At 36.8% G+C, this 15,518-nt stretch overlaps 1 protein-coding gene across 1 annotated transcript; it reads right to left on the reverse strand.

Moving 5' to 3' along the window:
• Positions 1 to 5,769: 5,769 nt before the first annotated feature.
• Positions 5,770 to 8,642, reverse strand: LOC137001407 (SCAN domain-containing protein 3-like). Its single transcript, XM_067360181.1, has 3 exons — positions 8,516 to 8,642; positions 8,246 to 8,426; positions 5,770 to 7,738 (listed from the first exon to the last, which is right to left on the reverse strand). The coding sequence occupies exons 1-3, from the start codon at positions 8,537 to 8,539 to the stop codon at positions 6,411 to 6,413; spliced, it is 1,533 nt and encodes a 510-aa protein (XP_067216282.1). The 5' UTR covers positions 8,540 to 8,642; the 3' UTR covers positions 5,770 to 6,410.
• Positions 8,643 to 15,518: the final 6,876 nt, after the last annotated feature.

Here is a 15,518-nt window from a genome sequence, read left to right on the forward strand (position 1 = left end):
GCCCGTACCATGGGGGAGTGCTGGATTCAGCCAGAACTTGGATCATAGATCCGCTATTCTGACCGCCTACCAGCTAAAAAACCATCTCATTACCTACACAATTTACAAAAACTTAATAAAATTGAAACCGTGTGAGCTTCGGCGGACGCGGAGTAGCTCGCCGGAATCCAGGTTCGGTCGGTTGGGGGTATGTCAAATAAACCAAATGCTCGTTTATGATAAATGTAACAAAATAGTGTTTATTCAGAAAGATGTAGATATGGTTTGTCTCGAATGATCTGCTTCAATGCTCGTGCATACATGCGAAGCGTGTGCAAGATGAATTTGAAATAGCATACAAAATAGCCAAATATCGGTGAAATAATTAACAAGTGATAGCGAAATAGTTCTTTAAAGCGGCGTGGAATGAATACAGAGTAGCGTGAAGATAAATGCGAAGTATCGTTACTGGTAAAATAATTATTTGAGCGGCGGTTGAGAAATAATTATGTAAGGCGGCGTAAAATAAATGCGAAAGTAACGTGAGAATAAACGCGAAGTATCGGCAATAGCGAAATAATTATTTGAGCAACGGTAAAATAATTATTTTAAAGCGGCGCAAAATAAAAGCGAAAGCAACGTGAAATAATAATGAAATAATTATTTGAGCGGCGGCGAAATAATTATTTAGTGTGACGTGAGGCGTCTTGGTGCGGTCGGTGAGAGCGCAAGCGCGGGCGATCGTGTCGCAACGGTTGGTACAAGACGGAGCGCTTGTCGGTGAGTGCGTTCGTAGTATCGCGAGTCTGTTCGATCGTAGATCGATGCGGACTATTCGGCGGCGCGGATTGGTCGACGCGGTTTTGCCTGCCGGACGGATTACAATTATGAAATCCCGGCGAATAAACACGGTATGAGGACTTAGGCTGCCGATTACGTTCGGCGGGAGTACGAGGACGCTCGTACGAAGACGGAATTTAGAACAGCGACCTGGCTAGGTATGCGGAAATGCCCGCAATACAAAGTTCGGTGGCCTAGAGGAACCAAGTACGCTTGGCGGGTATACGAATATATTCGTATCCTGGAATCAAAGAATACCGAGGACGCTCGGCGGTACATGAGGATACTCGTGTGCTGGCACAGGTGTAGAGTCCGAGTATGCAGCGGGCTGCATCGTTACAAAATTTTAAAGTAATAATACTAATGCTAATACTATTTATAAAACTAACACTTTTACGAACTTTTAACTTAAAACTTATTTTAATTTATTTTATATCACCGTTTATATCACAAAGGGCGATAAATCCAACGATGAATCCAACAATTAATCCAACGATGAATCCAATTCTACTTGTATAATCTTCAAGGCACTGCAACATAGTTTTATAATATAATTAATAATTGAATAATAATTTATTATATTCTATAAATAAAATTTAATATATACATACCTAATCACTTTCATTTTGTTCCACTGCTTCATCCGGTTCGTTGTCCAATTCCTCTTCGTCGGCCCAATATTTTTGAGCCACATTTCGCACCTTCTTCCTCGATCTATTTTGTCGCTTATATGTCCTGTGGCGTTGTTTTGCCGATCTCAAGGCTTCTCGCATATAGCGTTGGAATTCTGATCGAGTTGGTTTTTCAAAATGTTTATTATTGGAAACAGCATCTGAAAAATATAAGAAATATTACATTTTATTATTAAAATTGTATTGCTTTTATTTTATGTACAAATACTGAAAAAAAGCTTACCGTAAATTGCCTGAATAATTCGCGCGTTGTACAAAGGCCGTGAGCCTTCTTCACGGGCAAACTATGTAAATGTTGCTGTCGTTTGATCTTTCATAACTTCTTTCAAACATAAATTAATTGCTTCCTTGGCTGTAAACCCGCCAACGTATTGTAGAAAATTCACCTGAAATGTGAAAACATAATTGTGTTTATTACACTAATTTATTCATTAAAAATCTATGCGTTTTTACATTAAAACTTACAACTTCTTCATACGTCTCGTCATTAACATTTTCAAAATCTTGCACATCCTTTTCCGTAGAAAGTGGCAAGCATGACACTTTTGTTACTCGGCGTCGATCTCTGTCTTGAACACATTTTAAAATTCGTTCTACGTTGTTATTCAATTTCCTGCAAACATAAATATATATAATTATATATATGTACATATGTAATATATATTACTGCTACATATTATTTTAGGGCAGAGTAGGCCGGGGTGAGAGCGAACTGAACACATACGCTTCTGGTATGAGTGATGCGATCTTTCCCACAGCGGTCCCGGCTCGGCTGTGCTCGGCTGCCTCACCCAACCTTACAGAAGCGCTACGTCACGTGTGCATACGGATACGTGACGTAGCGCTTCTGTAAGGTTGTGTGAAGCAGCCGAGCACAGCCGAGCCGGGACCGCTGTGGGAAAGATCGCATCACTCATTATACCAGAAGCGTATGTATTCAGTTCGCTCTCACCCCGGCCTACTCTGCCCTAAAATAATATGTAGCAGTAATATATATTACATATGTACATATATATAATTATATATATTTATGTTTGCAGGAAATTGAATAACAACGTAGAACGAATTTTAAAATGTGTTCAAGACAGAGATCGACGCCGAGTAACAAAAGTGTCATGCTTGCCACTTTCTACGGAAAAGGATGTGCAAGATTTTGAAAATGTTAATGACGAGACGTATGAAGAAGTTGTAAGTTTTAATGTAAAAACGCATAGATTTTTAATGAATAAATTAGTGTAATAAACACAATTATGTTTTCACATTTCAGGTGAATTTTCTACAATACGTTGGCGGGTTTACAGCCAAGGAAGCAATTAATTTATGTTTGAAAGAAGTTATGAAAGATCAAACGACAGCAACATTTACATAGTTTGCCCGTGAAGAAGGCTCACGGCCTTTGTACAACGCGCGAATTATTCAGGCAATTTACGGTAAGCTTTTTTTCAGTATTTGTACATAAAATCCGTCACGTGTGCACACGGATACGTGACGTAGCGCTTCTGTAAGGTTGTGTGAAGCAGCCGAGCACAGCCGAGCCGGGACCGCTGTGGGAAAGATCGCATCACTGGGTATAATAATACTTTTATTATATATTAGTAATGTTCGTGTTGCAACCACAAGGATAGAGAAGATAAAAGATGTAGATGCGCATGCGGCGAGCATAAACTATCGCTCGAGCTTAGATAGAGATGGCGCGGGATGTGTCCGCTCGGGTATCGCCACATAAATTCTAACACTTCCCCTCGAGGCTCGTGCGGTGATCCGCGTTAACTCTATTTTCTATACCTAAAAGTTCAATGCACTTTCGATGTTTTGGTCCCGATAAACCTTTAGTAAGGATATCCGCCGCCATGTTTTCTGTTGACTTGTAAACGACCTCGATACAGCCGCTCTCCAGCATTCCTCGAACAAAATGATGCCTCACGTCGATATGCTTAGATCGGTTGTGAAACACAGGGTTCTCAGCCAACTTGATGGCTCCAGAGCTGTCGCTGAATATCTTCACCTTTCCAACGCTTTCCAATCCAAGTTCAACGAGGAGGCTTTGAAGATACACTGCTTCCTTGGTAGCCTCACTCAAGGCCATATACTCGGCCTCTGTTGATGAGAGAGCGGTGGTCCTCTGCTTTCGAGATTCCCAAGTAACAGGACATCCAGCCAAGACAAAAGCAAATCCTGTATAGGACTTTCTGTCGTCTATACAGTTTGCCCAGTCGGCGTCCACGTAGCCAACGAGTGGATGAGTATTTCTTCCGAATGATAATCCGATGTCCCTGGTGCCTCTCAAGTACCTCAGCACGCGTTTCGCAGCGGACCAATGACTCGAGTCGTAACAATTGTTATACTGACTCAGATAACTGACTGCGTGTGCGATGTCAGGTCTTGTACACACAGCCAAATACATCAAGGCTCTAACTAGTTCACGGTAGGGAAGATTCACGTCTTGCTGGGTGATGTCTTCGTTTCTTTTCAGTTTCACGCCGACATCCAATGGTGTCCCTACTGATTTTGATTCGGACATTCCGAAACGACTCAATATATCATTCAAGTATCCCCTTTGATTCATGGATATAACTCCTCGGTCTTGCGAAAATTCGATTCTGAGACAATATCTTACGGCTCCTAGATTTTTGACATCAAACTTAGTGGATAAAAATTCGTACAATTTAAAAACGTTCCGATTCCTTTTTGATGCCACTAGCATGTCGTCCACGTAGATCAAGACCATAAGGATGTCTTCCCCTCGCCCGAGGTAGAATAAACAGGGATCACAAGCGGATTGAGTAAGTCCGAAGCTTTTGAGAACTTCACTTAGCTTTACATGCCAGCGCCGCCCTGCCTGGCGTAAGCCATAGAGCGACTTCTTTAGAAGGAGCACTTTCTCTCCACAATCTAATTTCTCTAGCATCTTTGTGGATGACTTGTGAATCTTGCTTCCTTTCTTTTCTCGATCGACGATTCTCTCTAAGATATCTTCGAAATTGTCCGGACATTCCATAAGAATCTCTTCCTCGAGTTCGCCGTTTAAGTACGCTGTGGTAATATCAAAATGACTTAAGAACAACTCATGTTGAGCGGCTAGTGCGGCTATCATGCGAATAGAGCTCATGCGGGCTACGGGCGCAAATGTATCGCCGAAATCGATGCCAGGACGCTGCGAGTAGCCTTTTGCGACAAGTCGAGCCTTTCTTCGTTCCAGGGTTCCATCGCTATTAAACTTGTTTCGGAGTACGAAACGACTCCTGATGACTTCGCGATCTTTGGGACGATCGATGATTATCCATGTATCGTTCGCAATGATTGACTTCAACTCCGATTCCATGGCCGCGAGCCATTCGTCCGCCTCTGGGCTTCGCAGTGCTTCTTTGACTGGAATCTCGGCTGGATACGCAACTTCCGCGTCCCCGTTGCCGAAAAACAATTCGTTGTATTGCTTCTTGGGCCTTCCCCTGGATCCGGTTCTTATTATACGTGGCCTTCCTCGGCCTCTTCTTGGCAAGTTTGCATTGTTTTCGTCGACGCCTTCTTGGACTAAGGGATCCTCTTCGTTTTCGAGTTCTATTTCCTCCTCGCAAGTCTTTAGAGGGATTTCGACTTCGCCGCCTTCCGAGTCTTCCGTGTGCTCCTCGTCGTTTGTGCTGAAGTCCTCAAAGTCGTTGCTAATTCGATCCTCGTCGTTTTCCAAGAATTTCACGTCACGGGTTACATCGATTCGTCGTTCTTCCGGAATCCACACTCGATACGCCTTGGACTCTTCAGAGTATCCGACGAAGATTCCTTTGTTCGATCGATTATCAAGTTTACCTTTATTTAGATTTCTAACTAAAGTGTAAACTTTGCATCCGAATTCTCGGAGATGGCGCAAATCTGGTGTCTTGCCCGTCCATTTTTCGAAGGAAGTTTTTCCGTCTAGACTATTTGAAGGACATCTATTTTTAATGTAGTTGGCGGTGTTTATAGCCTCTCCCCAAAACGATGGTGGCAACCCGGACTGGATCAGCCAGTGTTGCCGCGACTCTAAAAAATTCTTCACCAGACTTCAACTTAAAAAATCACCAGATTTCACCAGATTTTTTAAATGATGTAAACTCAAATAAAAAAACAGATTTTAATGATTTTTAATGTTTTAATAAATATATTTAAACATTAATATAAACAAAATTAATATAAAATATTTAAACATTCATAAAAATATGAATAAAATACTCGCGTAAATAGAGAAACTTATTTTATATTTAATTCTAGCATATTGTAAATTGTTAGTATAATGTGATGGTTGCATTATTAATAAATATAAACATCATTTATATATATATATTTTTTTTAGATATGTACAGGTTATGTACATATATATATATTATGTATTACAGATTTTATTTTATATCAGATTTTTATTCTAAACTTATTTTTTATTGTTGAGATGTATCTCAATGTATCTTATACCTTTTTTATGATGCACAAATTTATCTTATATTCACAAATAAGTATTTTCTTAAAAATAAACTTTATACAATATTCTTAAAAGTAATAATAAACTTGAGCATAACAAAAATGAGTATCTTTCTTAAAAGTAAATCACAGTATTTTTAAAAGATATAATATAAACTTGAGAATTATAAAAATGAGTACCTTCTTAAAAATAAATCACAGTATTCTTAGAGTAAAAATATGATAAACTTAAGAATTACAAAAACGAATACCTCTTCTTAAAAAGAAATCACAAAGTCTTCTTAAAAGTAAATATATAATGATAAACATGAGTATCGCAAAAATGAATATCCTAGCAAACACTAATTAACAAGGTAATTAATGTTTAACTATGTATTTTCTTGAAAGTAAATCACAAAATCTTTATAAACTATAATAAACAAATCATAGACCTATAAAAGAAGAAACATATTACATTTTAGTAATTAAATTATTATTAGTGATAAGATTGTAACAATTTTCACCATTATCACATATATATTTTTTGGTATGTAAAATACTTGTCAGAGTTTCAGTATTTAACCGATTTCTTACTTTTGTCTTATTCAAATTTACAGTACTAAATATTCTTTCCACGCAGGCACTGCTATGTGGTAAGCATAATATATCAAACACAAATTGTGTTATTAAAGAAAATGCAGGAGTATTATCTCCTCTTTTAAGATTACCTACTTCCGTCCAAAATTCCAAAATTTCTTTGTTTTTATTTAAATTAGTATTACGAAGAAGTCTATATTCTCTATCTAGTTCATTCAAATCAACGTTTAATAATATTTTTTCGAAGTACATTGCCACAGGCCCTATTGAAATAATCGAATCCATTTTCTTTGGATTTAGGAAAGCTAAATGCTTTAGAGCCTGTATATGTGGTGCGTTGAATGGAAATCTTAAATATATTTGGTGAGCACTTTCAATATAGAAGTCCAAGCATCTTAGTTTCATATCATGTTTTTCTTTAGCAGTAATTTTTACATCTGATCTATGAAATTGTCCATTTACTTTTGGTCCTAAGTATAAATCTTCAATTGGAACAAAATTATGTGGATTTCTGTATTGGATTTTACTTATATCTTTGGAGTCTAATACTTCTTTTTTTATGTAACATTCGAGAATTGTTTTGTACGCCAAAGATATATTGTCATACAATAAATGAATTTTAGGCGTTTCTGCTTGAAATTCCATATTCATATTAGTAAATATTGGCAAGATAAATTCTAAAAATTCTAAATAAAGCTTATTTAAAGGATCTTGAAGTTCGTTATAAATATTTTCGGATGCTTGTATTTTATCACTGAAATATTGCGATTGAAAATAAAGTTTTAATGCATCATATTGCTCCAAGACCCTTTTAATTACCGATATTAAAGAAAGCCAACGAGTTTGAGCTGGCAATAATAATTTATGTGGTTTTGCATCTACAAACTGTTGGAATTCTCTAAATTCGGATGTTCTTTTAAAACTATATTTCATGTACGAATGTACATCCCGTACAAAATCTTCAAGACCTCTAGGTAATTTCAAACAAGCATATGATGCACATAACGCTAATGAATGACAAGTACATTTTAACACAAAAAGTCCAGGTACATCATTAGTTAACAAAGTTTTTAAAGAATGATGCTCGCCCATCATTGTATTAGCTCCGTCAGCCCCAAAGCCTATCATATTTTTTTTTAATGGTATTTCAAACTTATTAAAAAAATTTATAATAACGCTATGTAGTGCTACTGCAGAAGCATCTGCAACAGATAGCAGAGTTACAAATGTATCATTTATTTTAAAATTTTCTGAAAACCTTGCAACTATTGCTAAATTTTTTATGCAGCTATGATCAGTACTTTCATCTACTATTAACGAAAATTTATGAATTTTGAGTTTAGCAATAATTTCTTCAAAAGCTGTTTGACCTATTACATTTTTTACTATTAAAGTACATTTAGTTCTATTGCATTGTATATTTTTTATGACTTCGGGTTTGCAGCTAATATTTTTAATTAATTTGATTAAATGTTCAGCAGAATTAAATGCAATATTATGCTCTATAATAAATGCTGCAATCTTCAATTCGACTTCTTTGATTTTGGTGTTCAATATATTGGTCTTTTTAATAAATGGCATACTTGTTACAGGCATTTGAATAGCATTTATCTTTTTTGTATGTTTCATAGATGCAGCATGCTTTTTAATTGCTCCCAATCCGCCAATGCAATCTACTGAACATATTTTACAATGAAAGTAATTTTTACCTTTTTGACTTTTTTTAATCCACTTTTTATATTCGCTATGATTTTCCCATTCAGATCTATATTTGTGCAAATATATCTTTTTTGCTTTCTTAATACTGGTTGAAGCTGATGATGTTTGTTCATCATGTTCATTTTCTGTTAGATATTCATCATATATATCTTCGTCTTTGTCCATATCAATCTATTGGAAATAAAAATAAAACTATGTAAATATAAATGTATACATATGTACAGGAATAAATATAGAAGATGTGTATCAAACTTGCTTACAGTGATATTATCTTGGTTTAGCATATCCTTTGAATTTGTATATCAGCATATAACTGACACATACACATATCTTCTTTTATAATTTAACAGGTGATCTCAAGAGCATCCTTATTGGCATTGGGTTCTAATAGACTAATAGACTTAACATTAATTCCAAACAATTGCGCTCAAGATCCATAGACAATCTTGACTTAAATACAAACACAATAACATTACTGATGTGTAGCTATGCAAGAGAACACAAGCTTTCGTTCATTAATTAATTGGTAATTGTTGGTTAACTTCCGAATTGTTTCCGAACATAGCTAACGCAGTTATTTTATAAGACCGGCGTTCCATAGAGTGGAATGCGTGGAGTCAGCGCGACCAATCACAGCCATTTCATTTTCTTGCGCAAGAAAACGAAATGGCTGTGATTGGTCGCTCTGACTGCGCGCGTTCCGTTCCGTTGTGGATTTCCGCTCCATGTGACATTGACCTAATTTAGAAGATTTTAGAAAAAAATAAGAAAAATTCATCAAATAAAGAAAATAATCACCAAATCATCAAAAGACATTAAAAATCCCCAGTCTGGTGAAAAATCACCAGCAACGGCAACACTGGGATCAGCAAACATCTTGCCATCTCTATGAGTGTGCGATTCCGTCTTTCCGCTACGCCATTTTGCTCAGGGGTGTGAGTCACAGTCAGCCGTCTGCCTATGCCGTGTTCCGCTAAGAATTGATTGAATGCCTTACTTTGATACTCCTTCCCGTTGTCAGACTGAAGGTATTTGATGCTTCTTCCGGTTTGCTTCTCGACGAAGGCCTTGTAATCCTTGAATGCATTCAAAACTTCGTCTTTTCCTTTCAGCAATTTGATCTTGCACCATTTCGAGTGGTCGTCTATAAAAGTAAGTGTGTACCTCGCTTTTCCATTTGATTCAATGCGCATCGGCCCGCATACATCGGAATGTACGATTTCTAGGAGTTCCGTTTTTCTATCGGACGCTGTCGGAAACGAGGCTCGCGTCATTTTTCCTCGAATACAAATCTCACAATCAAATTTGTTCTTTGACGTACCTAAGTTGATGCCTTGTACGCTTCCGTTACAAACGCCCTCCACGAGATCGCGCGCGTTAAGGTGTCCCATTCTCCGGTGCCATAATTCAAATAAATCGCGCGTCTTTCCATTTTTAATCGTCGCATTACATTCTAGCTTCGCTTCGCGTAGGTAATAAAGATCGTTGATGCGATCGGCAACGAGTGTGATGTTTCCGTTTCTGTCGATCACTTTGCCGTATTTACTATCAAAAATTACTGTAGCCTTTATCTGCAATTTTACTTACTGAGAGAAGGTTGGTTCTCAAATCCGGTACGTATAATGTATCGCGTACACTTACTCTTTTAAGTTTACCGTTAACCTCCGCCGCGATTGAGATCTCGCCTCTCGCTTTTATCTCGGTTGACGCATTATTCGCGAAATTTAACTTCCCAGAGTTTACGCTCGATATCTCCGTAAAATCGCGTTTATCTTTACATAAGTGCGTAGAACACCCACTGTCCAAACACCAGCTTTCACGCGGTTTATCGTCTTTTACTTGGAACGTCTTTTGTGCGGGCACTTCTTCCGATGACGCGAACAGACTTACATCTTCCGCTTTTTGAGCAACGGTATCTTCGAGTGATGCTTGACAATCGGCGGCTTTGTGTCCTATTTTGTGACATCGGTGACACTTATATTTAAAGGTTTTGCTGTCTTTTTGATCACGCTTGCCGCGCTCACCGTCTTTCGAATCACGTTCCTTGTTTCTTTTCGGATTCGCCGTCCGTCGCTTAACGAGCGGTCCCTTTACTACCATGGCGTTGGATGTACATGCGCGCGTATCTGCTTTTCGCGCGTCACCTTCCTCCACGATTTTTACGCGTAACGCTTCCGGACTCGGTAGATCGTCGCGGGACTCTATGGCGCACCTGAAATTTTCGAAACAAGGTGGTAAGCTGTACAACAACATAATTGTTAGTAAATCGCTATTAATGTCTACTTCCATTTCCGCGATCTTGTCCAAGGTGTCGAAGAACTAGTTCAAGTGTTCTCGAACGTCTTTTCCGTCGTCCATCCAATGCAGGGTCAGCTGTTTTAGTAGGGTGGCCTTCCGCGCTGGTCCCGTCGATTGGTAGATGGTCTGCAGTTTCCGCCATACCTCATTCGACGTTTCGCAACCTTTAATCCGTTTTAGCTCGGCCGGGCTTATTCCCAAGATAATGTCGGACTTTGCCTTTCGATCTTCCTTTTTCCATGCAGCAGCGGCTGCGATACCATTTGGATCGTTTTCGATTATCTGGGGTTTGGCCTTTTCTCCTATCACGTATGCCCATGTATCGTTTTTGACGAGTAGCGCTTCCATCTGGATCTTCCATGTGTCGAAGTTGTCTCGATTTAGTGGTTCGATCCGCACAGTATGATGTGAAGCCATATTGATTCGTCTCTCGACAACGCTTACGATCGGTTTCGACTAACCGCACTTTTGTCCTCACGCGTATTTCTCTCTTGTTTCGTTTTGCTTCTCACACTTTCACTGCGAGTCCTGGGCCCATAACCTTTTAGGGCAGAGTAGGGGTGAGAGCGAACTGAACACATACGCTTCTGGTATAATAATACTTTTATTATATATTAGTAATGTTCGTGTTGCGACCACAAGGATAGAGAAGATAAAAGATGTAGATGCGCATGCGGCGAGCATAAACTATCGCTCGAGCTTAGATAGAGATGGCGCGGGATGTGTCCGCTCGGGTATCGCCACATAAATTCTAACATATTATATTTTGGACTTACTTCAATTGAGCTTCTATGGTTTCCAGTCGCTTTTGAAACTTCCTACAAAATAAATATACGTTAGCTCCAAAGTGCATTATATAATAATTTTCTTTTTTGCAATAATTATCATATACTCACCAATATTGCACATTATTTTCTGCATGGCGTGGTTGAGCCTGAAACTTTGAAACATTTGGCATTATATTTGATTCATATGTAAGTATAGGTTCAGTGTAATTTGGTTCATGGGATGTTTGTAATTGTATGTAAGAAATGTTTTGTGAATTTGTGGCTGTCTGTGTGTATGCCAGAGATGATTGTGATACTTGTATATTCTGTGTGTGTAAATGGTTCTCATTGTTAGTATAAATTGGCGAGCAGTTTTCGTCTAAAACTGCTCGCAACTCCCTTATATCGTCTGTTATCTGTAATCCTCTTCCATCTGCTGTCTTCTTTCGTGGAGCTTCATCTGATGATGTGGTTATATATCTTGAAGGCTTCATGATTTGCCTTTTAGGGCGATCCATTTTGCTATAAGAAAAGAATGTACAGAAACGGAAATATTGCAAATATAAGAAGAAACAATAATGTCAGAGAGAGGAAAAGGAATAGAATGTTTAAAAAAACATGAAAAAAGAGAAAAACGAAAGAAATAAGGAAAAAACAGACGAGAGGAAAAAGAAGATTGCAAGAAGAAAAGTGAATAAAACAATTTTTTTTTTAATGTGAACATAATTGTGTATACCCAGGGAGAACAACAGGTCTAATAGACGTCTATAAACGTTTCTTAGACCTGTTGTTCTCCCTGGGTAAAGCAAAGGCAAATTGTGTGAATACATGTATATTGTAAAATATAAAGTAACAGAATCATGTATCCCGAGAAGGGAAGCATTATCTTATGGTAGCTGTCTTATCCCAGACAACACACATGTCCAAAATTGGGACATGCGTGCTGTCTGAGATGAGGATTACCTCAGGACATTGAGATATCCCTAAGATGTCATAGGATGTTTTGTGCTGTGTGGGAATAGGTGTAAAAAATTAATTTCTTATAAATTGATTCAAATTTTCACCTTACCTTTATTAAAGTAATATCTAAGTGGTTCTGCAAGAAAAAAAGAATTTACTGTTCAGAAACTGAGATGATTGCAATTATAATTACCTTAAGGTACGCACGACAAAGAAAAGTACAATTATAATTGCAATTATCTCAGCTTCTAAACAATAAGTTTTTTTTCTTACAGGACCATTTAGATATTACTTCAATAAAGATAAAAATTTGGATCAATTTGTAAGAAATTAAATTTTACACCTATTGTCAGAGATAATTACCTTAAATAAAAAAAATATTCTATAAAGTGTACAAGGAAAAAAAATGTATAATTATTATTTTTTTAAATATTACTTTTAGGTAAAAATGTTATTCTGTTGCTTTGTCTGTAAAATGCTTTTTAAAATATATTTTTGATTGTATCATATATAAATTGTAAAATTTATGTATTAAAGAAACTTGATATCAGATTCAAATTGTTTTCATACAACAATTTACAAATAACGTATATATATATAAATAATTTTTTTTTTTATGACAGCTTTAAAAGTTTGTATGTATAACAGCTTTTTTGAAAGGTTTAAATATATACAAAAATATTCTAATTATTTGTTATTTGTAAATTGTTGTACAAAAACAATTTGAATCTGATATCAAGTTTCTTTAATACATAAATTTTACAACTTATATATGATATGATCAAAAATATATTTTAAAAAGCATTTGTAGACAAAGCAACAGAATAACATTTTTACCTAAAAGTAATATTTTTAAAAATAATAATTATATATATATATATATATATATATATATATATATATATATATATATATTCATGTAAATAAACTTTTCAGTTTAATTTAAAATAGAAGTCAACGTTATTGTTATCTTGTATTAATCAAACATTTTTGATAGTGAAACTGTTACCTTGGTTATCAAGAATTGGTCTCTTCTTGATGGCAGAAATATATCCTTTGTTTATTTTTGAGCACCTTTCTTTATAAAGGGCATAGCAGGATAAGCACGTGTGTGCTGCCCCCTGCCGGATCCGGTCGAGATTTTAACTATAAGTCACCACTGACATAAGTATTATTATCCCAAAAGCATATTTCCCAAATATGGTTTTTACGGGAGTTATGGAGGTGTAAAGAAAAAAAGAGAAAAATTTTTTTCTCGATAACGGCTTGACCAAATTTGGCGAAAAAAAATATGTTATGCGCTTGAATGGGATAATATTTTGAAAAAATTAAGGGACAATTTTTGTCGAATAGAAATGGTTTAAAAAAATTGTTAAATTTTTTTCGAATTTTTTTTTAAGAGATGTAATCAAGACACTACTCCAATTAAAAAAAAAACACAAAACTTTGAATACTTAAGTATAATATAAAAAATTTTCAAAATAATTGAAAGGGTAGTACTTAGTTAAAAAAATTAAAGTTCTCGACGGTGCGCACGCGGTGAGCTATCACATGTCGTGCTTGTTTATTATGAATATCCTCACCTCTCAGGAATCAATCTGCTTATTATCTGCTAGACCCCTTCAATCCTCATCGCTGTCTTCTTCGATTATTGGAGAATAATTATGCTGCTGGAACATTTTGCTGAGAATTTCAGCTGGCTTTAATAGTTTGGACAAATATCTGCCATGAGCTAAATAATACACTACTGCCGCAATGTGTGAACAACAGCCAACAGTTCTTCGTCCGTTGGCACAATCACATGCATAGTGCAACACACCAGAAATACCGACACTATCGGGTTTATATTTTATGAAGCACCTGTATATTTTCCGAGAAATATGACGTGATCTAACTTCCAGTTTTAAAACATTCGTTTGATCCTTAACAAATTGCAGGTTTACCCTTCCATCTTTATCAACCATTTCAGCTAAATATGATACCGCCTGGGACAGTTGATAAGATCCAGTGAATAGGATTTTTAAATCACTTTCGGTCATTTCTGGAAAATCCATGATGTCGTCTGATGAGATCGTTTGAAAGGGAAGTTTTTTGCGCAACCAGCCTTTTTCTTCGGCTTCAATAGCCAAAGAATTTTCAACATGTCTCCTGGTTCTCATCCTTTCCAATATGTCATCTGAATTTTCTGTGTCCGATTGTAACCTCTTTCCGAATTCATTGTTAAGAAACGATGCAATTCGAAAGTAGGTTCCAATTTTCGGAAGCATTTTGTTGTCCAATTTGTGGTCAAGCAGTCGATATTTTTGCTTTAATATTCCATGGACAGCTTCAACTGCCCATCGAATTTTTGTCACATAACGAGATTCATTCGATTCATATGTGGTCAACTGCTTACGTTTCCCTTTCAGGGCAGGCATCAATACGTTGAATTTCCTTTTCTCTAATTCAGCCTTCACATCTCGAAAGCCACGATCAAGAACCACGTAATCGTCCTCCTTTAACAATTCGCACAAGCCCTTTGGATCTTCTAGAAGGGTTTTTAGGATCTCTGCATCATTTAGATTAGCAGGATACGGTCCCAGCATATCAACTATGTACCCGTCAGTTGTACAAATCGTGAAAGGCTTGCAAAGTGGGACTTTCTTTTGACCAGAAAATGATTTTCTTTAAAATTCATTATTCGTACTTTTTTGATGGCGTGCGTACGTCCCATCGCAGATCAGCATTAGATTTTGGTAATTGCCAAATAAATTCTTAGCAATGTCAGTCGTATGATTCTGAATAAGATTGTCTCTGACTGAAGAAGTTAATCCAAAATGAGAGGGCAACACGTCCTCCTGAAATGATTTGACTATCGCTGATGAATATTCCGAAACAACCTGTTCATTTTCTAGTTGCAAAATGGAAGCCAAGACTGCATTTGAATTGCCAGTTCGAAGCTTAAAAAGGAACACAACAAGTGCCTGAGTTATGGTACGTGTTTGTCTGTTCCGCATTGAAGTCATCATGTCTCTCAAACGTATGATACTTTTCTATGTTAGGCCTGTAAAGACAAGAAGTTGTTTTTCGGAAAGACTATAATCTCCGATTTTATCATAAAGGCTGAAATCACATTTGAGAGAGAGACTTTGCATCATTTTAGTTAATTCAGATGAACTCAGATTTGACGAATTGGAGTAGACCTTCAAAAGACCAAGATCTTCGTCATAAAACCGATTCTTGATTAAGTGATGTCGAC

The sequence above is a fragment of the Linepithema humile genome, chromosome 8 (genome assembly GCF_040581485.1).
Source record: "Linepithema humile isolate Giens D197 chromosome 8, Lhum_UNIL_v1.0, whole genome shotgun sequence".
Taxonomy (NCBI): domain Eukaryota; kingdom Metazoa; phylum Arthropoda; class Insecta; order Hymenoptera; family Formicidae; genus Linepithema; species Linepithema humile.

Excerpts from the sequence above, each read along its gene's own strand:
- LOC137001407 (XM_067360181.1), bottom strand. The coding sequence starts at position 8,539 with ATGCTAAACCAAGATAATATCACT. Across the intron at positions 8,427-8,515 it reads TAAACCAAGATAATATCACT|ATTGATATGGACAAAGACGA; the intron begins GTAAGCAAGTTT and ends TATTTCCAATAG. Across the intron at positions 7,739-8,245 it reads GATTAAAAAAAGTCAAAAAG|ATGCTTCTGCAGTAGCACTA; the intron begins GTAAAAATTACT and ends TATCTGTTGCAG.